This window comes from Polypterus senegalus, chromosome 10 (assembly GCF_016835505.1).
Source record: "Polypterus senegalus isolate Bchr_013 chromosome 10, ASM1683550v1, whole genome shotgun sequence".
Taxonomy (NCBI): Eukaryota; Metazoa; Chordata; class Cladistia; order Polypteriformes; family Polypteridae; genus Polypterus; species Polypterus senegalus.
In genome coordinates, this window is record NC_053163.1 from 115,991,893 (window position 1) to 116,019,015 (window position 27,123).

The 27,123-nt window shown below is 37.8% G+C and overlaps 1 protein-coding gene across 1 annotated transcript; it reads right to left on the minus strand.

Annotated features, from left to right (window-relative positions):
- Nucleotides 1-241: 241 nt before the first annotated feature.
- On the minus strand, nt 242-20,778 carry LOC120537439 (liver-expressed antimicrobial peptide 2-like). The gene is made up of 3 exons (XM_039766373.1): nt 20,613-20,778; nt 18,381-18,544; nt 242-5,005 (listed from the first exon to the last, which is right to left on the minus strand). The coding sequence occupies exons 1-3, from the start codon at nt 20,679-20,681 to the stop codon at nt 4,966-4,968; spliced, it is 273 nt and encodes a 90-aa protein (XP_039622307.1). The 5' UTR covers nt 20,682-20,778; the 3' UTR covers nt 242-4,965.
- Between the last annotated feature and the right edge of the window lie 6,345 nt (nt 20,779-27,123).

The window sequence follows — 27,123 nt, forward strand, 5'->3', positions numbered from 1 at the left end:
CACAGTGAGAAAAGGGTCTGAATACTTGGGTCAACTTTGTATTTCTAATAAATTTGCAAAAATTCCTAATATCTTGTCTTCACTTTGTCATTCCAATGTATTTAGTGCTGCTTTATGTGGGGAAAATAAATTTTAATGATCTGAAATGTTAAAAACCTGGCTGCAGTGAAAAGTGTGTGAAAAGTGAAGGGGTCTCTTTTGGAAAGCATTGTATTTATCCAAGAATGCACTGGAAAAAATGGATGTTTAAAGTTGGCTTTAATGATATAATAAGGTTACTGAACCCAGCAAATTGTAAAACGAAAGTATTTGGAAGACAAAATAGATTCCAAAATAGACATACAAGCACAACAAATACAAGCATACAATCCTTTTATAAAAGTAGCAAAGCAAAATAAATTATTTCACAAACAGTCACAAGTTAGCAGAAATTAAATAAAAAAAAAAACCGTTTAACACCATCAAAATTTCAGAAAGTGCACAGAGGGGTCTACTCGGGTGGAATGAGAGCTCCGGCAGAGCTGGGTCGTAGTTTACCGTTCATTAAGAAGCGCACCAGCCCAGCGGGGCTTTCAGAGGCCGGACTTATTCCTAATTTGAGAATCGCCTTAAAGGGGAGAAGCAAGCTCCTAAAAATATCACTGTGCAAAATAAAATAACATCATGTCACAAATACCCAGTGCCACCTAACTAAAGCCATTACCAACGCTTTTCATAATCTCAGTAAAAATTACATTTGATGTTTCCATGTCTTATTGTCTTTGTTTGCCAGTATTCGTGAATATGAAATGCTCTGCATGGTTAGACAAATTCCTACAAATACGGAAAATGGACAATGAGTCGATTTTACTATTTTAATAATTAAAAGTACCAAAGCATCTAGTGTGGTGTCAAACACCAATGTGCTGGAAACGACTCGCATTTTTCACATCGAGTATATTTTTTTACAAATACAAATTACAAGTCCAATAATAATAATAATTATAATAACAACACGTGTTGTTATTATTATTATTATTATTATTATTATTATTATTATTATTATTATTATTATTATAACTGCAATGTTCAAGCAGGACCCATTTTCTGAACTTTATTTTCCACAAAAAACTCGCTGAGATCCAGAAGGAATACCGGCAGCAATAGACTCAAGGCAAGAACATGCCAGTCCATTACAATGCCCACCCCGTACGCTGGACAGAGCAACGTAGGCGCAGATCTTTAGCTTTAGGAACTTCCAGAACGAACCTTAACTAGCTTAAGAACGGGCAAAAATCGACACAAGAAGCGATCACACAGAAAGTTAAGCGGTCATCTGCGCGAGTAAAAAAGGCCGTCAGTACAGATAGCTCAGAGTCTTATGGAAAAGTGAAAAGAGTGCTTATCGTCTAAGAAAATTGAGCCGGCTGAATTCCATAAATATAAAATCTCAGAAGTCGAAGTTTATCCCGGCATTATGAGGACAAAGTGGGAGCAGCCCTAAATAAAGCCCTAGTTCATGTGGCACACTGACACTGCACGGTTAATTTATCATGCTAATCAAGCCCAACATGTACATGTTTTTCGAGTATGGGGGAGCTTCCTTATGGAGTATCCAAACATTCGGTTATTGCTTATGCTGTTCTGAATATGGATGGAGAAATGATGTACGATTTTGTCCTTTGTTTCACAATACGCCGTACAAAATGTCGAATGGTTATCCGTAGAATACTAAAAATGTGGTGTTGCCAGCCACAACAGCGCTTATACAGCTGCATGCACTCTTAAAAATAATGGTTGTTTGCACACTACACAACTTTATTGAGCTAAATGGTTCCTCGTAGAACCATTGCTTTAAAAATACCCATTTCATTCTGGAAAGGCGTCTTTACATATAAAATTGGTTCTTTGGGTTTTGAAAAGATTCTTAATATATGGACAAAACAGAAATCTTTGGCACCTTGATTTTTTATAGTGTGGGCTGCCATCTGCATGTCGTGATTGCTGGACTTTCATCATCGTGTAACTTATTTGTCACAGGCTGAGGATGTACATCTTAACTTCATGCTTGTATAATTAATGCAGTTTGAGCAAGGGCGCGTGCGTTTACAATCCAAAACTAATTGGCGTCCAGGTTATGCAGGCAAATGCGTCTGCTGCTTGCGGAATACTTGTGGAATACCCCCTGTAACCGAAGGATTCGAATTGTGACAGAAAGAATTTTTGATGTGTAGGTTATTACTACTTCTCTTATACGAAACATACACCACATCCCAATTACAATGTATCGTGTGCAGCTCATTTTAGGTTGACCATAAGTCTTTTTCTGCTTAGTGTCATTCATCCGCAATTAACGTCATCATAAAATGCTTTACCAAAAAACAGTAAGTGTGGGATATGTAAATTGCAGAGACCTGAAACTAGTTGATTCAGCTCGCTGTATTACTTAAAACGGGTCGACGTACTATCTAGAGGCAGATTACGACATCGTGTACGTCAATTCAGCTTTACACTGATTAACTGAAAACGTATGCCTTTCTGTACGTGACTTTTGCCGCAATCTTATTCAGATGAAAAAGTTGAGAATTTACTGGATGAAAAAACTGCTAAAAATAAGAAATACGTCTTAATAATTAAGTGTATAACTTTCACATCCTTATGCGCAAGATCATTCGAGGAAATAGGTGAACTGCACGGAATCATTAAGAAATAGTTTATATTTAAGTGACCTTTAAGGAAATTCATAACTCTGACCGGGAACTCATTTTCATAACCTAAACATGTTCACAACATACAGTACCTTGGAATGTCGGGGGCATCTCTTCATAGTTTGGGCCGTTAACACGTTTTCGACTCTCTTTCTTTTTACTTACACGAGACATTTGAGGGGTTTGACATCTCTTTTCGCTACTCAACTTATTTATCTATTGCAATCAGTATTTCCAGAATTGGATAATTTTCAGCCTATCGTCTTTGTGGTTCCAATTCTTTCTTTCTTTCTTTCTTTCTTTCTTTCTTTCTTTCTTTCTTTCTTTCTTTCTTTTATGACATTATCGTTAAACAAAACCTGTTACACGATTCTCTTTATTTGCCAGACATAAATATTCTCCAATTATCCTTGGAACACATGCAGCAAAAGTATAAATCATCCGTGGGTAACGGTCAGTTTGTATGAATTTAAAGGTTTTAGCCAAGCACAATCAAAGGTGTGTACATCGGCTTTTGATTTAATCAGACGACAATTTTTCTTCCCACATCCCCAAAGAGGTATGCCTGGGGATACTGCGAATGTGCCCTGTGAGCCAGTGCTGGCAGTCTGATGGATTGGAGACCCGTAGGGCTGATTCAACCAAAGCTTCTGAACTGGATTAGGGGGGACCTGTTCTGTCCCGTTAGCGCACCATTTTTCGGTAAAAAGATGCATCGGATAACGGTACTCACATGGCTTTCGCCATGCGGCCCATGATATCTGTGCCAAGTGGAATTCAATGTCCCATCTGATTTGAAACGAGGACATCCGTGACAATCAGACTTTGTGCCCAAGGGGCCCATATATGTTCATAACACCCCCGCTTTGCACCCACTTCTGCTAGAATAAGCACAGCCAATCATGACTCTGAAATAGCACAGCCATTAAGAAAACGGATGAATAGGTACCATCTAAACACATGTTTTTGGCTTGAACATAAATGGAAAAGGCACATGTAGAAAAATAAATAAACTGGTGAATATTGGCCTTTGGGATGAACTCAGTCCCTGCTTTACATGCAATTACTATTTCCACTTAAACACAAATCACTATATATGTCATACAGCAAATGTATTTGCAAAAACAAATCATAAAGGAGGAATACAATATTTTATAAAGGATTTAAAATTATAGTTACAACTAGACAACGAATCAAACATCTCGTTTTTTTCCCTCCAAAGACATCTTAAGTTTGCGTTTCATTTCAGAAAGGTTAATCAAATTCAAATTTCTGTTTACAGCTTACGGCAATAAGTGGTCAACACAAACGAGAAAAAAACGAGCAGTCCTTCGGCGTCTCAAACCGGCTGAGTAAGGCCGTCGTGACTCCCGCTGGCTGTTTAGTCACAACACTTCGTAGACGGAGTCACATATCAGATGTCGCGAATGGTGCCGTCTCGCTTCCACTAAACTCAAATGCCGCTATCTTGACGCACACATCGCAAGCTCATGACTCGTCTCAATTTTTAAAAATTCCAAATAAGGAAATCTGTCCAGCGCTGAAAATACAGGTTCTTTAATTCCATTTAAATTACAGCTACTATTTGAGTGATTAGGATGCATGTTATGTATATCTAATTATTTCTATCGGCCCATAATCTATGTCGCATCTTTCATTTTGAATATTTTAACCACCTACACAAAAACATGTATCTGATATGTCATCAAGTACTGATTAACAACTAAGTCGTTTGGATGTTATATGGTATTTTAGACCTCCAAATCCAGCTATGTCTTTAACACATTACCTTCGTTGTTATGTGTTAATTGCTATTGTTGAAATATTCATGTTATAACAAGCAGGTCTAAGATTTCAATAAAGTCAAGTATATTTGCAAAGTAGCATCGCTTTTTTTGCGGTGGACAGCATCCGACTGCCTTTAACTGAAAGATCAAGCTGTAAAACGAGAAGACTTCTCGCGGGTATAGGCGGAGTTCCCGCTGACAATTTGCCCGCCAAATTTAAACTATAAGGTTTAGGGAGCGAGCAGATTGAAATCGATTATACACCCGACATTGCCAATAAAATGAGGAGATTTCTTTTCATCATGTGCCCATCAGGTCAGTCGTGTTCCTCTGCTTTCGAGGTCCTTCAGTCGAAGTCCTTGTAGTCAAGTCGCAGGCAGGCAGATCTTCAGCGTATAGTATGCACTACAGCTACATTAAAGGATTTCAAGGAATGAAGCCATTGGGAATGCAGCCCGCGAACTGTCGGTCTTGTCTTCACCGGGAGTCTTCTATAATTTGTGTGGCTGGCTAAGCGAACAGTGTCCATTGCTGTTGAGAAAAAAAAAGCAGAACAACATTAGGAAAAAAAAAATGTTTTTGTGTCACAGCTAGACATATTTTAAATAGACGACACAGTCTCACCAAAATGGCACGATAAACCTCCAACCACAGTCTGTTTGTCAGTCCATTTTTTTAACTCGGGGTCAAAGCCTATCTAGCCAGTGTCGGCAGCAAGGCAGAAATGGATGGAGTGCCATGGTATAGAATGCTGATTTAGGCCTCACCTCAAATTTGAGTTTCCAATCAACCTCCCACCCGTTGAAAAGCTGAAGCCCCGCGGAGAACGTGCAAACTCCATAAAGAGACTTGACAAGAGCTCATCTCGATGTCCTGGAAAGTGTGAGGCACCATCAAAGCTTTCAGCTAAGGTAAGGATGACCTTCCTTATGAACTTCTCAAGTTTTATCCTGAGTGCACGAAGTGACTGCCGTTTATTGATCTCTGAGTCAACTGATGGCCACTTATGCATTCAAATTTCGCTCTAATCAGTTATTTGGAGTTTTCTGTGATTCGTGTTTATAATGATGTGAGACTGTTGATACATTGCCATTCTTACAAATTTTTCTTATGACTTATAGAGGTGCATACTGATATTACTACTACTAAAACATTAGATCTTTTGATTTAAAATGCTGGCAATGATCTAAGTGATTAGGCAATGGCCTCGATTACATGTAACTGATTAACAATAAAGAAGTCGAAGTAAATCCGGAGACACTAGAACTGTGAGTCAAACCATCGTGTACACATTTTGAGCGCGCTTTCTCCAGACTCGAAGTGTGTCGCAGTCGAGGAGTGTTTGAGAAACCAATTGCGCGTGTCCGAGAGACGCGGGAGGATCTGGAGTAGCTGGAGAAAACCCGCGAGAGCACAGACTCCGTCAGACCCGTCACTCTGTGATTGGTGAATATGCACAGATGTGATTTTAGAAGGACTCCGGTTGCATATACCAACACAGGTTATGCATATATTGTACGTTCTCCGCAGGTCAGTGCACGATTTTTTTTAAAGGAACTCCAATAGTCCTTCTACACCTTAAAGGCGTGTGTTTTTATTTCCATCCAGAATCCTTGTTTTGCGCCCGACTCTGTTGGGATACACTCTTAAAAATACTGGTCCTGTAATGGCACTTTACTGGGTTTCGTGGTCTGTGAAGGGTTCTTTGCATATACAATTTGCGGGTTTTTTTTTTTTTAAAGTTCCTAACATATGGACAAAACAGAAGTGTTTATTGTATAGTAGGACACTAACAGACCAAGACAACCTGAACGTAGACGGTGCCCGAGTTTGGACTCCGAAACCGTTATATACCAGTACTAATAAGTGGCCCACCATGCCGCACCACACAAATGATTTGTAACATATACGCTGACTGTACAACTGTCGCTAAACAAGGGCAAAACATAAGTTGGGCTATGTATATCAGTCACATCCTGTCAAATGCAGGGTACACTTTATATAATAATTATAATACATTTGCTTTATCCCACATACATCAATATACTGCTACCCCACAACACAGAAAAAATCCACTCTTCAACTATCAGCTCCATTTATTTAATTTATGTTCATGGTCCTGGGAGCAATAGTCACATATACATCCCCAATTAACAACATTTCGTCAAGATTTACAAGAAAAACGTGTCCCCCAGGGAAATACAAAATGCAGCACAGGAATTTATACACACCTGGAGACTGTCCAGGATTTGAACTACACACTCTGCTTCTGTGAAGTGGCAGCGCTAATCACTGCGCCACCCTGCTGAGAAAAATACCAGATCAAGAAATAGTTTGACATTTTCATTCCTTGTCAGCAGATGGCAGCAAAACATTACTCTTGCCACTACTACTATTACTACAACAACAACTACTACTACTTACTACTCATACCAGTAAGCAGTGGAATATTCATCTCGAGTTCTTCCGTATTTCATGTTTCTTAAAGTATATAGTATGTGTGTATTGTTTTGCATTATGGAGCATTGTACATCACTGGAGTCGCATATATCTTCAGATATAGTCCCTTTACATTAAATATAAGTTCAAAACGCAAAATGTTAGGTATGTAACAGTTAAGTTTTTCTCTTTTTAAACTATAATCAAATTGAGTTTTTACGAACTACACGTCGAAATAAACCGTTTCCCCCATATGGCCTCTGCAAATTGCCTTAGTATTTCTGGACATTTTGAAATTTGATTAACACATGAAAGCAAAAACTGAACTGTTATGACACTATAAACCTGCAAAAAATTATTTTCAATTTTGAATTACTTCAATATTACCTGTCACCCTTCTTTCAGCCACAATTCATCAACAGAAGAAGGTAATAATAAATTAAATGTGCACAATATTAGATTAAATGTGGTTTTTGTTATAAACAAGTTTGAAGCATTAACTGTAAATCTGTGGAATTACTCCATATCCTGTGGTTGTAATTGTAATGAGGCTAGTGAACATTATTGAAAAAAGGCTGAAAAAAATACATTATATAAACTAGGTTTATTAGGTTTATTACATTTTAAATAAAAAAGTAAGAAGTTTTACTGTGGAAACATAAAATATTTACATGTGTTTGGTTTGGTGAGTTCAGTAGTAGCAAATGGCATGGTGGTTCTACACATAGTTTCAATTTGCTTGAGTCTCTTCTGAATGAAGTTTTCATGTTCTCTCTGTGTTTTTGTGGAAGTCATTTTCTAGTCACAAGCTGTTTATTACAGAGTTTCACAACTGTGACTTTCATTCTTCTAAGTTTGTTGGTTGGTTTTTCCACCTGCTTACCATCCTGTTCAGTGCTGCCTCCTGCTGCTCACTTGTTAGTGCTTCAGTGGTCTCTGGCTTCTTGGAAGCATTTCTAAAAACGTGTCACTATAGAAAATGACCAAATGGATGAAGGGAATGGACATAAATGAAAGTGAGATGTTTGCATTAAATTGGTTAATGTGTCTTCATGTGTTGGTTACAAAGCTGGACTTGAATTTCTAGTGTATTTTTCAAGGTTTAAATACTATGAGGTTTGCTATGTAGCTTTCCTTAATACCAAAGTTAGACAATATAAGGTGTTATTTCATGGAAGTGTTATACTTCACACAAAGCACACATGTTTATCAATACAAGGACTTATGTCAAATTGAAAGTGATCAGGTGTTTTTTTTTTTTTTTTCAGTGTGTTCTCCTTATGCTAGCTACATTATTAATGTTTAAGTATTAGGCAGTGATTATACACTATTGATTACATAATATGATAATGCTTTTAAATTTAATCAAAAGTAGAAAGTAATTAATTAATTCAGTAATTAAAAATGTGATTAGCAACTGTTTTAGTTTCTTAAGTTTTATCTAAGAGATGAAATTTAGCTTCATGAATGAGTTGGAAAAGAATGATAAAAAGACATAGCCATGACTCACATAATGTTTAATTGTGCGTTCAGAGGGGACTGGGCGGTATCATGGTCTGGAATCCCTACAGATTTTATTTTTTCTCCAGCCGTCTGGAGTTTTTTTTTTTCTGCCCCCCCTGGCCATTGAACCTTACTCTTATTCGATGTTAATGTTGATTTATTTTGTTTTATAATTATGTCTTTCATTTTTCTATTCTTTAATATGTAAAGCACTTTGAGCTACTGTTTGTATGAAAATGTGCTATATAAATAAATGTTGTTGTTGTTGTTGTTGTTCGCTCTGAATTAATATCAAATGCATCTTGGACACCAGAAGCATGCCTAAGAACACCAAATCCATCCATCCCTTTTGTAACCCCGTAATTCAGTTTAAGAGCACTGGGTATCTATACTACCAGCACTGGGTACTTGGCAGGATCAAGCCCTGGTTGAGGCATCAGGTCATTGCAGGGCAAAAGTATAAAGACAGTTACACTCACATTGTGCCCACTCACACATAAACACACTAACATAGGACTAATTTGGAATTATGAAGTAACCTATGACACTTGTCTTTAGGGGTTTGGGGCATAAAACAAAGTACACCAAGGAAAACCCACGTAGACACACGGAGACTGTGCAGACATCACACCGACGTTCAGTGGGCTGGGATTCGGAACTTTTGAGGCATGAGGCGGAAGTGCTAACCAATGAATGAGTCGCTTGTCATTTCAAAATTTTCATATTATTTTGTGTGATTTTTAGCATTCACGTTCTTGTCATGATCTCAACTTCAAGTCTGACATGATCAGAAGCCCATTTTAGCTTGTTTTACCTGATCTGGTTGTCATACTGTGTATAAGACGAATATGAAGAAGAATAAGACACCAATCACCCAACCCTTACACTCAATTCTGGATTCATCTGAGAAGAATTATCTTAATAACAAACAAATGTTTGGATGTCATACATCAAGAGAGATAGACGGCTATATTCAAAGTGAATACATTTGCAGATGTTATTTGTTTTTGACTGGAAACAAGTGAGATGAACTGATTTGGATTTATATAGGAAGCTCTTCTAACAGTTTGCAATAAATGAACGAATTAAAGATTTTTTTGCCAAGCAGCATGATTGCTAGGAGTCTGTCTGAGTGTTACAGTCATATAGACAGTATAGAAATAGATAAACTGAATAGACACAAAAATATGCAATAAGTAACACCAAAACAACATTATATCCAGCAACAGTATATGGTAACATAGTAAACACTGCATAACAAACATTCCATGTTCTTTGCTTCAGCTAACAAAATGTTACATGCAGTAGATTCAGAAAGTATTGAGACTCTTTCATCTTTTTCCCATCGTGTCATGTTGCAGCCTTGTGATGAAATTGCTGAAATTAATTTTTTTCCCATGTCCAGCAACATTGAGTACTTCTGCTGAATTTGCTTTGTGCTTAGGGTCATTATCCTTTTGGAGGGTCTGAGGTCCAGAGTGCTCAGGTTTTCATTTAGGATATCTCTGTACTTTGCTCTGTTTAGATTTCTGTCTAGTCCCACACTCCCTTTGTACTGAAAAACAGATCCACTGCATGATGCTGCTACCACCACCATCCTCTACCGTTGGAATGACATTGCAGAGGTGCCAGGTTTTCTTCAGATGCTAATCTTTGTTTCATCAGACCAGAGAAGTCTAAGAATCCTTTAGGTGCCTTTTTGCTAACTCTTATGTGTGACCACTATGTCACAGAACCCAGATTGGTGGAATGTTGCAGTGATCATTTGTCCTTGTGGAATTTTCTCCCATCTACACACAGGTTCTTTGGAATATAGCCATGGTGTCCACCAGGTTCTTGGTCACCTCTACTGCGATTCTCCTATGATGTCTCAGTTTGGCAGGGAGGCTAGCTCTGGGAAGAATCGTGGTTGTTCCAAACTTTCTCCATTTAAGAATATGAAGGCAACTGTGCTCTTGTGAACCTTCAATGTTTCAGGAATTTTGTAGCCTTCCCCAGATCTGTGCCTTGATAAAATCCTGTTTCTTTGTTCTGTAGGCAATTCCTTCTGTCTTGTTTTTTGCTCTGATATACAGTGGTGTGAAAAACTATTTGCCCCCTTCCTGATTTCTTATTCTTTTGCATGTTTGTCACACAAAATGTTTCTGATCATCAAACACATTTAACCATTAGTCAAATATAACACAAGTAAACACAAAATGCAGTTTTTAAATGATGGTTTTTATTATTAGAGAGAAAAAAAATCCAAACCTACATGGCCCTGTGTGAAAAAGTAATTGCCCCTTGTTAAAAAATAACCTAACTGTGGTGTATCACACCTGAGTTCAATTTCCGTAGCCACCCCCAGGCCTGATTACTGCCACACCTGTTTCAATCAAGAAATCACTTAAATAGGAGCTGCCTGACACAGAGAAGTAGACCAAAAGCACCTCAAAAGCTAGACATCATGCCAAAATCCAAAGAAATTCAGGAACAAATGAGAACAGAAGTAATTGAGATCTATCAGTCTGGTAAAGGTTATAAAGCCATTTCTAAAGCTTCAGGACTCCAGCGAACCACAGTGAGAGCCATTATCCACAAATGGCAAAAACATGGAACAGTGGTGAACCTTCCCAGGAGTGGCCGGCCGACCAAAATGACCCCAAAAGCGCAGAGACAACTCATCCGAGAGGTCACAAAAGACCCCAGGACAACGTCTAAAGAACTGCAGGCCTCACTTGCCTCAATTAAGGTCAGTGTTCACGACTCCACCATAGGAAAGAGACTGGGCAAAAACGGCCTGCATGGCAGATTTTCAAGACACAAACCACTGTTAAGCAAAAAGAACATTAGGGCTCGTCTCAATTTTGCTAAGAAACATCTCAATGATTGCCAAGACTTTTGGAAAAATACCTTGTGGCATTTCAGAAAAAGAACATCATACCAACAGTAAAATATGATGGTGGTAGTGTGATGGTCTGGGGTTGTTTTGCTGCTTCAGGACCTGGAAGGCTTGCTGTGATAGATGGAACCATGAATTCTACTCTCTACCAAAAAATCCTGAAGGAGAATGTCCGGTCATCTGTTCGTCAACTCAAGCTGAAGCAATCTTGGGTGCTGCAACAGGACAATGACCCAAAACACACCAGCAAATCCACCTCTGAATGGCTGAAGAAAAACAAAATGAAGACTTTGGAGTGGCCTAGTCAAAGTCCTGACCTGAATCCAATTGAGATGCTATGGCATGACCTTAAAAAGGCGGTTCATGCTAGAAAACCCTCAAATAAAGCTGAATTACAACAATTCTGCAAAGATGAGTGGGCCAAAATTCCTCCAGAGCGCTGTAAAAGACTCATTGCAAGTTATCACAAACGCTTGATTGCAGTTATTGCTGCTAAGGGTGGCCCAACCAGTTATTAGGTTCAGGGGCAATTACTTTTTCACACAGGGCCATGTAGGTTTGGATTTTTTTTCTCCCTAAATAATAAAAACCATCATTTAAAAACTGTATTTTGTGTTTACTTGTGTTATATTTGACTAATGGTTAAATGTGTTTGATGATCAGAAACATTTTGTGTGACAAACATGCAAAAGAATAAGAAATCAGGAAGGGGGCAAATAGTTTTTCACACCACTGTACACTATCAGCTGTGTGACCTTCTATAGACAGGTGTGTATCTTTCCTAATCCTGTCCAATCAATTGAAATGAACACTGGTGGACTCCAAATAAAATGGAGAAACATGCAGTGCATCCAGAAAGTATTCACAGCACATCACTTTTTCCACATTTTGTTATGTTACCGACTTATTCCAAAATGGATTAAATTCATTTTTCTTCTCAGAATTCTACACACAACACCCCATAATGACAACATGAAAAAAAGTTTACTTGAGGTTTTTGCAAATTTATTAAAAATAAAAACACTGAGAAATCACATGTACATAAGTATTCACAGCCTTTGCTCAATACTTTGTTGATGCACCTTTGGCAGCAATTACAGCCTCAAGTCTTTTTGAATATGATGCCGCAAGCTTGGCACAACTATCCTTGGCCAGTTTCACCCATTCCTCTTTGCAGCACGTCTCAAGCTCCATCAGGTTGGATGGGAAGCGTCGGTGCACAGCCATTTTAGGATCTCTCCAGAGATGTTCAATCGGATTCAAGTCTGCGCTCTGGCTGGGCCACTCAAGGACATTCACAGAGTTGTCCTGAAGCCACTCCTTTGATATTTTGCTTGTGTGCTTAGGGTCGTTGTCCTGCTGAAAGATGAACCATTGCCCCAGTCTAAGGTCAAGAGCGCTCTGGAGCAGGTTTTCATCCAGGATGTCTCTGTACATTGCTGCAGTCATCTTTCCCTTTATCCTGGCTAGTCTCCCAGTTCCTGCCGCTGAAAAACATCCCCACAGCATGATGCTGCCACCACCATGCTTCACTGTAGGGATGGTATTGGCCTGGTGATGAGCAGTACCTGGTTTCCTCCAAACGTGACGTCTGGCATTCACACCAAAGAGTTCAATCTTTGTCTCATCAGACCAGAGAATTTTGTTTCTCATGGTCTGAGAGTCCTTCAGGTGCCTTTTGGCAAACTCCAGGCGGGCTGCCATGTGCCTTTTACTAAGGAGTGGCTTCCGTCTGGCCACTCTACCATACAGGCCTGATTGGTGGATTGCTGCAGAGATGGTTGTCCTTCCGGAAGGTTCTCCTCTCTCCACAGACGACCTCTGGAGCTCTAACAGAGTGACCATCGGGTTCTTGGTCACCTCTCTGACTAAGGCCCTTCTCCCCTGATCGCTCAGTTTAGATGGCCGGCCAGCTCTAGGAAGAGTTCTGGTGGTTTCAAACTTCTTCCACGGATGATGGAGGCCACTGTGCTCATTGGGACCTTCAAAGCAACAGAATTTTTTCTGTAACCTTCCCCCAGATTTGTGCCTCGAGACAATCCTGTCTCGGAGGTCTACAGACATTTCCTTTGACTTCATGCTTGGTTTGTGCTCTGACATGAACTGTCAACTGTGGGACCTTCTATAGACAGGTGTGTGCTTTTCCAAATCATGCCCAATCAACTGAATTTACCACAGGTGGACTCCAATGAAGCTGCAGAAACATCTCAAGGATGATCAGGGGAAACAGGATGCACCTGAGCTCAATTTTGAGCTTCATGGCAAAGGCTGTGAATACTTATGTACATGTGCTTTCTCAGTTTTTTTATTTTTAATAAATTTGCAAAAACCTCAAGTAAACTTTTTTCACGTTGTCATTATGGGGTGTTGTGTGTAGAATTCTGAGGAAAAAAATGAATTTAATCCATTTTGGAATAAGGCTGTAACATAACAAAATGTGGAAAAAGTGATGCGCTGTGAATACTTTCCGGATGCACTGTAGCAACAGTGACAAACAGAATCGAATGTTCCTGAGACAAATTTCAAGTTTCATAGCAAAGGGTGTGAATACTTGAGTCGGTGTAATATTTCAGTTTTTTTAATTTTAATAAATTTCACTTAGAGAATCTGTACAAAACTTTTTTAAAACCTGGCAGGATCTAATTAATAACATTTTATAATAAAATTTTTTACTCCATTTATCTTTATTCGTTTATTATTTTATCTATTCATTTGTCTTTACTAGCATAAAGTTTTACACTGCTGATATAGCTCTCTTTCTCAGGGGTGGGGGTTGATTTGTTTCAAACCTTTTTTCTTTTTTTTCTTTTTGTAAAACTCGAGTTATGTGTATGAAGTGTTACTTGATTTAAAAAAAAATCAATAAAATTAAAATATACTTCAAAAAACATTTTTTATTAAATTTGCAAATATATCTTAAATCCTTGTTTTTGCTTTGCCATTATAGGATATTGAGGGTTGCTTGATGTAAATAATGTAAATGATTTCAGCACAAAGAAGCAACATAGCAAAATGTGAAAAAAGTGAAGGGGTCTGAATATTTTCTGAATTGGCAGTAATATTATAGGATTCATTTCTTGTGACATCAGAGCACCCCAGAGTGCAACGCTGTGATGGACAGGTAGATTTCAATGCTCATAATGACTACAGAGAGTCCTTCCATCAAATAATCAAAGGCTACATTATCCAAATAACATAACATAACATAACATTCTCAGACTCTCCTAATCCTGTTCAAAGTAATTAGGGGCCGGAGTCTATCATGGCAGCCTCAGGTACAAGGCAGAACTAATCAATTCCATTATATGGCCCAATAAATGAACACTTTGTGTGATACTTAGACAAATATTTAATCTAGACTTGTATTCTTTCTGAAGTTCTATAGAAAGTTTAAATTCAAGCACTTATATCTAGGGGACTCCAGCAAAGCAGTCAATTTCTGATGAGTGCATGCTGATATGGATGATAAAACATTAATTTGTTATAATTATGCACACTTACGCCATTTCATCATCAGTGACCATATGGTCCTGTGTGCACAGATTTGGTGAAGATTTTCTAGGCAGGATTGAAGCACCCCTCAATCTACCTGGAGTTTTCTGATATGGAGGAATATGTAAAGATCGGCAGACACAGACAGGAGCCTCAATCATATTAGATAGGCAGTAGTGAGCATCTGCTTACCTTGGGAGCTTAGACAGTAGGAAGCAGAAAGAAATGAACAACACATGCATATGGAATTCATCTGAGAACAGAGCAGAAGACTACTTGAGTGAAAGTCATGGTTGAACAGTAAAACTTTAAGACAGAGGTGCCAAGTCTTTCTTCCAGCAACATTGAAGCCATGTCCTTTTTGTAATTAGTATTAATTCTGGCCAACAATCTGATATTGACCATTGTGGATCACATCCATTATCTAGGGAAATCAGTGATGTGGGATGGCAGAGTGGTGGTTCTATGACTAAGGATCTGTGCTGGTGTCTGGAAGGTTTGCTGGTTCAAATCCTTTTGTGGCTAGAGGGGATCCTACTCTGTTGAATCCTTGAGCAAGGCCCTTAACCTAAACAATTGCTCCAGAGTGCTATACAATGGCTGACCCTGTGCTCTGATGTTCCCCTGCCCAACAAAAAATCATGTGAAAAGACAATTAATTAACAATATCAAATTTAAAAAAATCACATACTGTATAGTGCGTTGACGTTTGAGAGATTGATTTATGGAATATCTCAGCTAGCACAGAGACATTTCTCTATAAAATGTTAAGGACCATCTGAGAATGTTTAGAGTTCTATTTTGTTGATGTTAGTTAGAGTGTATGATGTCAGTTTATAATAGCACAAACCAAATCCTCAATCTGAAGCTTGACTGGTTAGCACATCAAAATTACTTCATTTAGTTTAATTTATATTGTTCTGCTTTATTTAATAGGTTCTCATAGCTAAATAAAGTATTCATTTATTTTTATATTTAAAATATGATATTAACTAGTGCTCATCCACCGAAATCCAAATGACTAGTTTCAGATTTGATGAGGGTGACAGATCTTATTCTTCAGGTGGCAGTTGTGGAAATGTACACATGTCATAAAGAAAATAACTCATCAGTGACCTTCAGCCTCACCCAGTGAGTGAACAAATAAAGCTGCAGTTGAACATTGAAGTCCATATCACTCCATGACTCAGAACAGAGTAAACGAAGAGGAGATACAAAAGAAATGCTTAAAAATAATGGAGGATATTGTAAGAGGTTTAATTGCAAATATGCAAAGGTACAGGTTATTGGAGATGAGAACTGCAGACCTGCTTAACCCAATTCATGATCATGGGGGTCAAAGCCTATTCCACCAGCATAGGGTTTATGGCAGGAACGAGCCTTGAGCATGGCTCACAGACACACACAATACCCTCACAGGAGCCAGTTAGGAATCACCAGTCAGCCAGTTATGTCTTTCTGATGTGGGAGGAAAGTCAGAGCACCAGGAGTTAAAAGCCCACATAGGTAGTGTGAGAAAGTACAACAGGATTTTAACACAAGACACTGGAACAAACACTGATGTGGCAAAGTTACCCACTGAACCACCTTCTTCAAATATCAGCTTAATGATATTTTGGAAATGTTAGTTGAATAAGAAGTTATGAGTTACAAGGGTCTGACATTTTGTCATCAAGGAATGTCTTGTGTTTGTGTGCCCCATAATTGTGGTATCACTATCAGGTTTTGATAAGTGAGTCTTACATGAGAAGGTGTAAGCTGTTTCAGTAACACAAACAATTTTAAATACTATAAAAGTTAGGAATTCATGCCATTGTAGCAGGTGTCTTAATTCCAGTCTTGAAGGTTTGCCTTGGTTTCAAGTATCAGGTTAATTGCTCATGAAGTGCTGCCTTTATTTTGAGTATCAGGTTAGTTGCTCACAACTGAGTTAGTGCTGGTGTGTGTAGGAGTATACCCTGAGGTTGACTGGTGCCCTAATCAGTCATGTTTCCCACCAGGAAAAGTGCTGACTTCCTGTAACCCGTAACATGATAATTACAGACCTTTGATAGATGGAGGCCTCTATGGCCTTATAGGAATTTAACTGGGTGCCCAGCTTTGTAAAGTTAAAAAGAAATTAGTTTATTAAAAGATACAAACCAATCTCTGAGCAAGAGCTTGTTGCAACCAATGAACTGAAAACATAAAAAGTTGAGCCTTTAAGAAGTGAATCTGATGTGCTTACAGATATGTGAACCTTTTATAAACGTCATTAACTAAAGGAATACTCCACCCAAAAATTTTTTAATATGTTACTTACCCTATGTTTTTGTACTAATTACCTCTTAATCTCTTCAAGGAGAACAAAGATAAAAATTATCTGATAAAATACAAGCCAATAGTGACCAATGTTGTACATCAATAAATAAAATGAAAGCCATCAATGAAAAAAAAAAACATTACGTTACTCGTGTTACATAATCTACATGTCAATTACAAAACCCATGGGGTTAGTAATGGGGTTACTATTCCTTTATATAAAATGAGTCAGAAATTAATGTAGAGGATGAAATGTTGATTTTCTAATTCATCTATCTATTCTAAAGATGTTAGTTTCCCTTATTTATTTAATATTGGGAGACTTTAGCTTATACATTACCATTATTTTACTTTTAGACTTTATGCTTGACACTTCACTTACTAAAATAATTACTTTGTGAACAAGTAAACTATAACACAACCCAGCTAACATGATTCGTTGGTTGCAGTGGGACTGAAACCACCACAGGACACATTCATGAGCACATCCACACACTGTCTGTAACATATATCCAATTGCCTTAATGTTTTTAAAGACTATAGTGGCCAAACCCCACCCAGGAGTGTGGGGACTAGGGCAAGAACCTACCCTGAACAGGATGCTACTCCGTTACACCACACATTCACGTGCATACCTACATAATAATTCTAATTCCTTTGTGATTTTCCCCTTGGGATTAATAAAGTATCTATCTATCTATCTATCTATCTATCTATCTATCTATCTATCTATCTATCTATCTATCTATCTATCTATCTATCTAATGTCCATCCATCCATTCATCCATCCCTGGATGGGATTGCAATTCGCTGAAGATTATGCTGACACACCTACACTCTTAAAAATAAAGGTGACATAGTGGTTCCATTAGTGATCCATTTTTGGTTCACACAGGACCCATTCACATGAAGGTTCCTGTAAGAACCTTTTTTATTTAGATCTGTTACAGGCTCCATACAGTAAATAACCATGAACAGATGGTAACAATTTTGTGAAATGTCAATGTGTTCTGATTTTAAAAGGACAATTGCTGCATAAAATAACACAGGTTAAGTCCGGTTTTCTTAATCTGTTAGTGTGCTGCTAAGTAGTCTACCATACGTTAAAGATTTCACCTGTTTTCTGCATCTTTGGAAAATTTTCAAAGCACAAAGAACTAACTTCATTTGCAAAGAACCCTTTCCAGAATGAAATAGTGTTTGGTCAAACAATGGCTCTATGAGGAACCCTACAACCTCATAAAGAACCAAAAAGTGCCTTAATTTTAATGTAATTTATTTAGCACTTACCTGCACATCTTAGTGGAACATTCATGGTGGTCATGGCAATATGCCCCATGAGGCTTGCTGCCCATTGATCTCCAGAGGGGGGTCATGCGTGCCATCCTGTGTAGAACCTTCAGGCTTTCTGATCTGGATTTGGATAGCTCAGACTGGATTGGAATAGATGAAATCTGGAGAAAAATAGCAATATATTTTGCTTTTGAGTAATACTGTATTTGTAATAGTTGTCCAAATTTAAGCACTTAAAACTTAATACTACTGTATGGAAACAGCTAATGAATAGCAATAACCAATGAGAATAGGGTCTTCCCTTTTAAAGGAATATTGGCTTTTAGGTTATAAAAAAAAATAGTTCCTCACAATAAAACGCTGCCTTTTGACAATCTGAGAACATACAAGTGGTATCTTCTACTCAGCAGTGGCCTTTTATCATTGCATTCAAATCAATGAATTCATGAAGCAAGCACAAGCCTCACCAGTGGCACCTGGCCGGCAAAACTAAAGTATGGAGGTGAAGAGTAGAAGATCAAAGTCTGTGTTAGCACTGACCTTGTGAGCAACCTTAGCATGAACACAACTCAGAGGAAAGATAAAGCAAAAAGAAAAGAGATTTTAGAAATGTGCAATTTTTAGTGCGTCTTTTATAAGTAAGAGCTGTATATTTTTTGCTTTACTACATTGTATTAAAACCTCTCATTGAATGCCATTGTTATTCAGTCATGTTTGCTGCCTGAGCATATTTTACATATTTTTCAATTGGGTGTCTAGTTTTTTCTTGAAATAAATATGAATTTGATAAGACAACATGAGCCAGATAAAGAGAAGAAAATTAGAATAGTGAAATGACCAACCTTCATTATAATGAGCGGTTCTTTAGATTAAATGCTATTTTTCTGACATTTTTATTTTTCAGCATGGTCTTAACTTTTTTCTTTACCAAGCTAAAAATCACACACTTGAGTACAGTTTGTACCCCACAGTTATTTTACAACATGACACTGGCATTTCAAGGTCTCATTGACACCAACAACATGATACAAATACAAGGCACAAACACTAATACTGCAAATTTACAGGCTCAGATTTGTAAAGACTAGAAAATTAACATTGTTCATAAATGACAGTACACTAATTTATAATATAATTCATTACCACAAAATAATTTCTATAAGATGAGCTCAATACAATTCAAAGGAAAACGCAACATTTGAAGTTAATTGATTGTAAAACAGCAAAAAGACGAAATCACCGTTTTAAACTAAAAGCTACCAGCTGAGCTGTTTCATCTACAAAAATGAAGAAACCTTACATGATGCTGCTTTTTGAAACTATTTTTGGAATTATTAGCACAAAATGAAACTAAAGAAACAGCACAAATCTTTCACAATACCTAAAGCATATACCTGTACTTGAGCGCAAATTTAATCAAATAACTAATTGACCCGGCTGTAATGGACTCCATCACACTGTGTATATATGGTACTTAGATATGGAGTAAATGAAGAGCTGCATCACAGGCTATACCAACATTTACTGAATGTGAACACTTGTCACCATACCCTTTACTCTTTACCTTTGATATATTTATGAATGTATATGAATACTTGTAAAGGTTATCCCCATATCTACTGCATACACATACTTGTGACAATAACCTTTACTCTTTACCTGTTTTATATATATATATATATATATATATATATATATATGAGTGTATATGAATACTTGTGACCTCCAAACTGGATAAGCAGAGTTGAAATATATGTGTATGCGTGTGTTTATCTTATATCACTGCATAATAATATTTCCAATAACAATGTAATAAGTTGTTAAAAATTCAATTTAAACATGAATTTATATTTTGCATAAAGTGCTCCAAAGTCCAGGCAGTATCTTCCTATAATAATGACATTCATTTCTATTATTCTAGTTTTTTCCAGTGCGAGCATTATTCAGGTAATTAAGTTAACTTTTTTTACAGTGTCCTAGTTTAAAAATAAAGTCAATATGGAATGGTATAATGTTAAAATAAATTTAGAGTGTGGTAAATCCCATTTTATTTAGAAGGTAAGAAAACTATAAGAAATGAGCACACTTGAATTAGGTATTACTAATAAATTTCCCTGCGCTAGAATTTTTAGATATAATAATAACAGCAAATAAGGTCTAATTATATCAGCACTAATAAAGCATCCACACACACAGACATAAATATTGGGTATAAAGTTTGCACAGTACCTGCTGGCTGACCATTAGCAATGCAATGCACACAACTACAATCTGAAAGGTGATTGTCTCTGTATGCATCTTGAAGAAGTAAAGCTGGAAATTCTTTGGAGCCTAAGGGCAGCTGAAATGCAGTTTTTCTGTTCCCCCTTTTCGGACTTCTCAATCAATTGTAGCAAACCTATCTTTGTGCTCCTGCCTCATTTCAAGGCTCTTACATATATATCCCATCTGACGTCAGAGTTCTGTTAAATATTTGAAATTTGTACTGATTAACTGTTACATCACTTCACTAGGTATCTAGCCAATTTCTCAGTTCCATCTGGAATAAGTCAGTACTGAGACAAAAAAAAATCATGTGAATAAGATAGAATGTAAGCTGCTGTCCTGTTTATGGATTAGTTGTTATCTCATTGAAAACTATTTAAAAACACAAAGAAATGTTTACCTTTAATGTGTTACAAGAAAAACAGCACTTATGCGAACAGTATGAGTGTTTTTCCCACAAGTCCACTTATTAATGTTTTATTTTTACTACATCTACGTTATTTGTATGGCTGTGTTTTAAATTTCCATTTTATATGAAGTTGGGCTTGAAATTCACTGTCTAACTTGGACGTAATTCAATGCTATAGAAATTAGCATTGTTGTCTCACAGCAACAGTTCCAGGTTCAGATCTCAGCTTTGATGTCTTCTCCACATATTTCCATGGATTCTCTGGGGACTTTGCACTTCTATCCACATCACCAAAGCAAACTGGTGACTCTGACTGATGTCTATCAACTGGTCCAGTATGTGAGTGAATCCTGTGACGGACTTGTTCCTGGCCAAGGATAGACATTGGCACTCTGCGACGGTAAACTGGTATAAGTGGGTTAGAAAAAGATTGATTTAAAAAGTGATTTAAAGTGTCTTCTAAATTAACTTGTGTTACTTAGCTTCTTTAAATACTTATTGTAGCAAGATGGCTAGAAACTAAAGATTTTTATTGTTTTTAAGCAGCTTACAAAGCAGAATCAATACCATCTCATTATCATTATCATTTATATATACAAATATAATTTTGTGTTGCAACAGAGCCCATTATTATCTGAAAGGGACTTGGGGTTGTAAGGAATTGCAAAGGGCAATAGATAAGTGGGATCATATATAAATGGTGCTAATGTGATACAAGTTCATTAATTAAATTTTATGAGACTGCCTTCTTGGAGATTAGCTGGGTTCATATATAGAGTTAAGACCCAAAAGATAAATTAACAAAGTGGTGAGAAGGCTGGTGGTATGTGAACTATGCTTTCTTGCCTAACTATGCATGTTCTTTCTCCTGCCTTACCTATCTTATCCTTCAGCATACAACATGATACTGTTGGCACTATAGCAGAACATAGACTTACCAGAGCTCCAAGCTCTTTAAATATGTTAGTTAAAGGGTGAATAACAAAACTGAGATCATTTGAAACAAACATAGTGGACATGTGTTTTGATGGACGACACCTAAAAGTATTAGGACTGAGGGCCAAACTCAACATGTACCTAAATGTTTAGATATCCTGGTTCCATGATACACGATTGTATTATTACAGCAAAATAATAATAATATAAAACCTGGAATTCAACCAAGTATCAGTAGTCCATGCTACCCCATCAAGGCTTCCAATGATTTAATGATTGCATTAAACTGTCTAGAAAAAAACAATTTTTTTGTAATCCCTCAGGGTTCATCAGAGCATTTTTGTATGGACCAAGACTCTTTTTCAGTAGTCTGGTGTGGCTTTTGTATTCTAAGGGAGGAAGTAAACTGACTTTCTAGGATTCTTTTACTCAGCCTTTTGAACACATGACCAGATCAGATTCAGAATCTGAACCAGCATTCACTTTATTGGCTCAGTACACTAATGTGTACTAGGATAGTAATGTGTCTTGGTAGCATTGGTGCAACATGGAAAAGAAAGAATACAAAAGATGCATATAAGAAGATAAAATCTAAAATGATAAAATATGATGCAGCATATAAGAGCAATAATAATAATAGGATTAAAATGTCCAGGCTGTCCGGTGTGCAGATATACATAAATACTGAGTAGAATCTTAAGACCTGATTTGTAAGAATAACTGCACATGGAAAAAAACTGTTTAGGTAACGTGTTATTTTAGCTTTCACTGCACGAAAATGCTGGCAGGAGGGAAGTCTTTGGAACAGGTGATGCCATCGGAGAGTACGATCAGCAATGATCATTGCGGCCCTCTTCTTTACCCTGCACTATTATAGGACTTCAATGTACGTTAAGTTAAAGCCTATGATCCTTTCGAAGGCTTTGATGATGTGTTGCAGATTGGCCTTAGCCTGAACAAAGGCTTCACCAAATCAGACAGTTATAGATGAGGTCAGAATGGATTTGAGGATGGCTGTGTACAATTGGACCAATATTGCTTGATGGAGATTGAATTTCCACATCTTATGCAAAAAGCAACATTTTCCGATGGGCTTTTTTAATAATGCATGCAACGTTACTGTTCCACCTAAGGGTTAATGACGGCACAGTGCCCAGGAATCTTGAATTATTCTTTCATCCCAATGGCTGAGCCATTTATGGCAAGTGATAGGTCAGCAGGTGACTGTTTACTGAAATATATGAGTTTTTTGAATGTTAAGATCAAAATTATTATGGCTGTACCACAATGTCAGATTCTCTGCCTCATGTCTGTATATGGACTCATCATTGTTTGAAATGATGTCTATTAGTGTAATATCATCTCCAAATTTAGGAAATTAGACAGATGAATTGCTAAAGGTACAGTCATTTGTATAAAGTGAGAAGAATATTGTGGAAAGGACACGTCTCTGCAGTGCACCAGTACTAAGGGTTAACGGGTCAGACATGTGTGTGCCCAACCGCACGTACTATTTCCTATCTGTAAGAAAGTCTGTGATCCAATGGCAGATTGAACAAGGCAGGTTGAACTGGGTGAGTTTCTTATCTAGGAACTCTGGGATGATTGTATTGAAAGCAGAGTAAAAGTCCACAAACAAGATCCTCACATATACCCCAGGCTTATCAAGGTGATGGTAAATAAAGCTCAGACCGAAATTCACCACATCATCCTCAGACCGATTGGCTCTGTATGCAAACTGAACTGGGTCCAGGAAGTCTTTTGTAGCATTCTTGAGGTAATTCAGAATAAGGCATTCAAAGGTTTTCATTTCCACAGAGGTTAAAACTACTGGTCTGTAATAATTTAGGCCTGTGACCTTTGATTTTTTTGCTCCTGGAATGATGGTGGAAGTCTTGAAGCAGGCAGGAACAGTGCACAGAGATTGGAACAGGCACGGATCCAGAGAGTGGTTGAAAATGTCTACAAATACTGTAGACAACTGGTCTGCACAGTGTCTGAGTGTGGAAGGGGAAATAAGGGCTGGGCCTGCAGCTTTTTTAATATTTTGTTTTCTGAGTGAGCTGCAGATGTCTTTTGCAGAGATGACAGGAGAGGGAAGCAGAGAAGGAGGAGGAGGAGGAGGATGGGACATCAATGGCTGTTCAGACCTTACTGGGTGGAGATTCTTGGGAGCCTGTGCCTATCTGGCAACACTGGCTTGGCAAAACCTTACGACAGACTGGTGACAAGATGGAAACCACCCTGGAAGAGAAGCCATTCCATCACATAATATGCAGTCACAATGACTCACACCAGGACAATTTTGATTCAGAATTTAATATAAAATGTGTGTCCTTGGAATATAGAAGTAATACTGGAGTAACCAGGGAAAAACAGATACAGGCAGAGGAAGAACATACCATCTCTGCACACACAACGACCAGGCTGAGATTCAGATTCAGGACTCTGCAGCTATGAGACGGAAGCACTAACAGCCACAAGGTCCCAGCAAGATAAGTGACTTCTTCGGATTCATAGTCAGGGGGAGTAATTTGACAAATTGATGAATGCTAATTGGCCCACTATAAACAACTGTGGATGTGTGATTGTGCCCCACAATGGACTGACACACACAGTCCAACATACTGACCACTACTTATATCATACTGCTTTTAGATTTAGACAGCCAAATGCCAAAAATGACAAAGGTCACTTTGATTTTAGTTATTGTTTCACCACAATAAGATAACATTATCTACAAACTGGAGAATATTCAGCATTTTATGATTTGGAACAACTTATCTTTCAAATATGTACAAAAACAGCACTGTCATACTATATTATATTAAATTATTTTCATAGTTTGAACAATAGTTCCAACTGTACTTTTTAAAAATAAGGTGAGTTTAGCCCTTGTTCATGAAGGTCAGGGTAGATTTTCAACTTGTACAAAGAGACACTGCAATTTCTTCCTTTCTAAATACCAATTATTTAAACTAGTTATAGCATTTATATTGGCCCAAAAGGGAAACATTATTTCCTAGCAGGCCTGTTATAGTCAGCCTAACACATCAATGTGGTGTAGTAGCTAAGATTTTTGACTTTAATTAAGTTCTCATTTCCAACTTGCTGTGCAACCCTCAACAATTCACTTAATCTGTCTATAAACAAGTTTATACAGTATATATTACTTACTCTGCTACTTGCCATTTTGTTAGGTTTCAGCTAGGGTTTGTTCCCTGGCTTATATGAACATATGAACACATATTTTTAGGAAGTCACTGCTCACTGGGGAGATTCCGAAGGACTGGAAAATGGCAAATATTATCCTGTTATATAAAAAGGGTGACTGGGCAGATCAAGTAATTGTAGGTTAGTAAGAATAATGTGCATCACAGGAAAATTAATGGAAGGATTTATTAAGGATAAAATTGAGTAGCACATGGCAAGTTACAGGAGTTTTTCTGAACAGTCAGCATGGTTTCAGAAAAGGGAGGTTGTGTTTTACTAGCATGCTGGAATTCTATTAGGTAAGGTAACTAGCTGAACCGTCAATTTTTCATATATTTGTACTATTCATTGAAACACCAATCATGTCATTACATGTACTTGGTGATCGTGACTACACACTCAGACACTGGCACCTTATGCATTTCCTCAATCCCCAGAATATAGAGAAGAGATGCTACAATGTCACAGCATAAGACTCCCATACTGCAGACTTTCATATTGTATGGTGGTTCTGCCTGGCCCAGAAGTGATTTCTGGATGCATTGTTCTGAGCATCAGAATAAGAACTGGAATTGAGTTTATGTTGTGGAAAAAGAGCCAGTGAAAAGGTATTTTGTATAAGAAAAATATTATTATTTCGATTATCTTGGTTTGCTAAAAACTTTGCCTGTCATTGAATTTTGATTACCGGATTTTGTCATGGAACTTGGTGAACTGCCATCTAGGAAAAATCTTTAGCCCTGTTATATTTTTGAGTATTTTGTTATTTTAACATTTTTTTAGATAAACCCTTTCTTGTAAAGATCGTTTCTTACACAAGCCAGGGAATGATGATAATTCCCTCAGTTTTGGATCATTCTGAATAGTTTCTTAGGACTTTGCCATTATTTTAACACCACCCCATTGGAGTAAGCAGTCAGACTACCTGAAAGTGAGCCTTACCTGCATAGACTAGCTGAGAGTCTGGCCTGCTTTTTTGCCTCTTTTTTTCAAGGCCTCACATGTTTTTGCCCTTCTTGATTGTGTGAATCATAACGCATCATCCCTCCTTCCTCGTGATCTTTTAATTTATTTACTCTATCTAATCCACCCATCCATCCCGCTATATCCTAACTACAGGGTCATGGGGGTCTGCTGGAGCCAATCCCAGCCAACACAGGCCGCACACACACACACACACACACTAGGGACAATTTAGGATCACTAATGTACCTAACCTGCATGTCTTGGACTGTGGGAGGAAACCAGAGCACCCAGAGGAAACCCACACAGACACGGGGAGAACATACAAGCTCCACACAGGGAGGACCTGGGAAGCGAACCCGGGTCTCCTAATTTAGTCTGAAATTCAGCTTAGGCTCTGTCCAGTAGTTTCTTAAGTCATTGAGGTGAATCTCTTTTATGATGCTATAGGCCCTTTTATACGCAGGCGCAGACAGTTGCAAATACATTCATGCACAGAGAATGTACATCCTGGTCTGTTTATAGTACAAGTGTTCAGTGTGTGACACTGCAACCATTGCAGAATCCACTGGCTTTATCCCAAAGTTTATTCTTTGCCTTTATATATTAATCTCACAGATATTTCCATTTCTACCTGAACAAGCCTTCATCTTTCTCCATTGTCTTGGTGATGCAAGGGTCCTTGCAACGTGACTGCTGATGAAATTTATGTCTCATTGCCATGCAACCACACCAAGTATGAATGGGCCATAAGACTTTCTGCCTCAAGCCTTTTCCAGCTGGGCCTAGTTCAAGTAGCTATGTGACAATTGCTTAATAGGTGTAGGACCTGTTCAAGAAAAGGTGGACAATCAAACATTGCAGTTTTTGTATTCTCATAGTACTCTGCTTGTCTTTGTTTCTCTTCTACTTGACTCAAGTTAAGTTTTAAAGATAGATTGCCGAAGGTTCAAG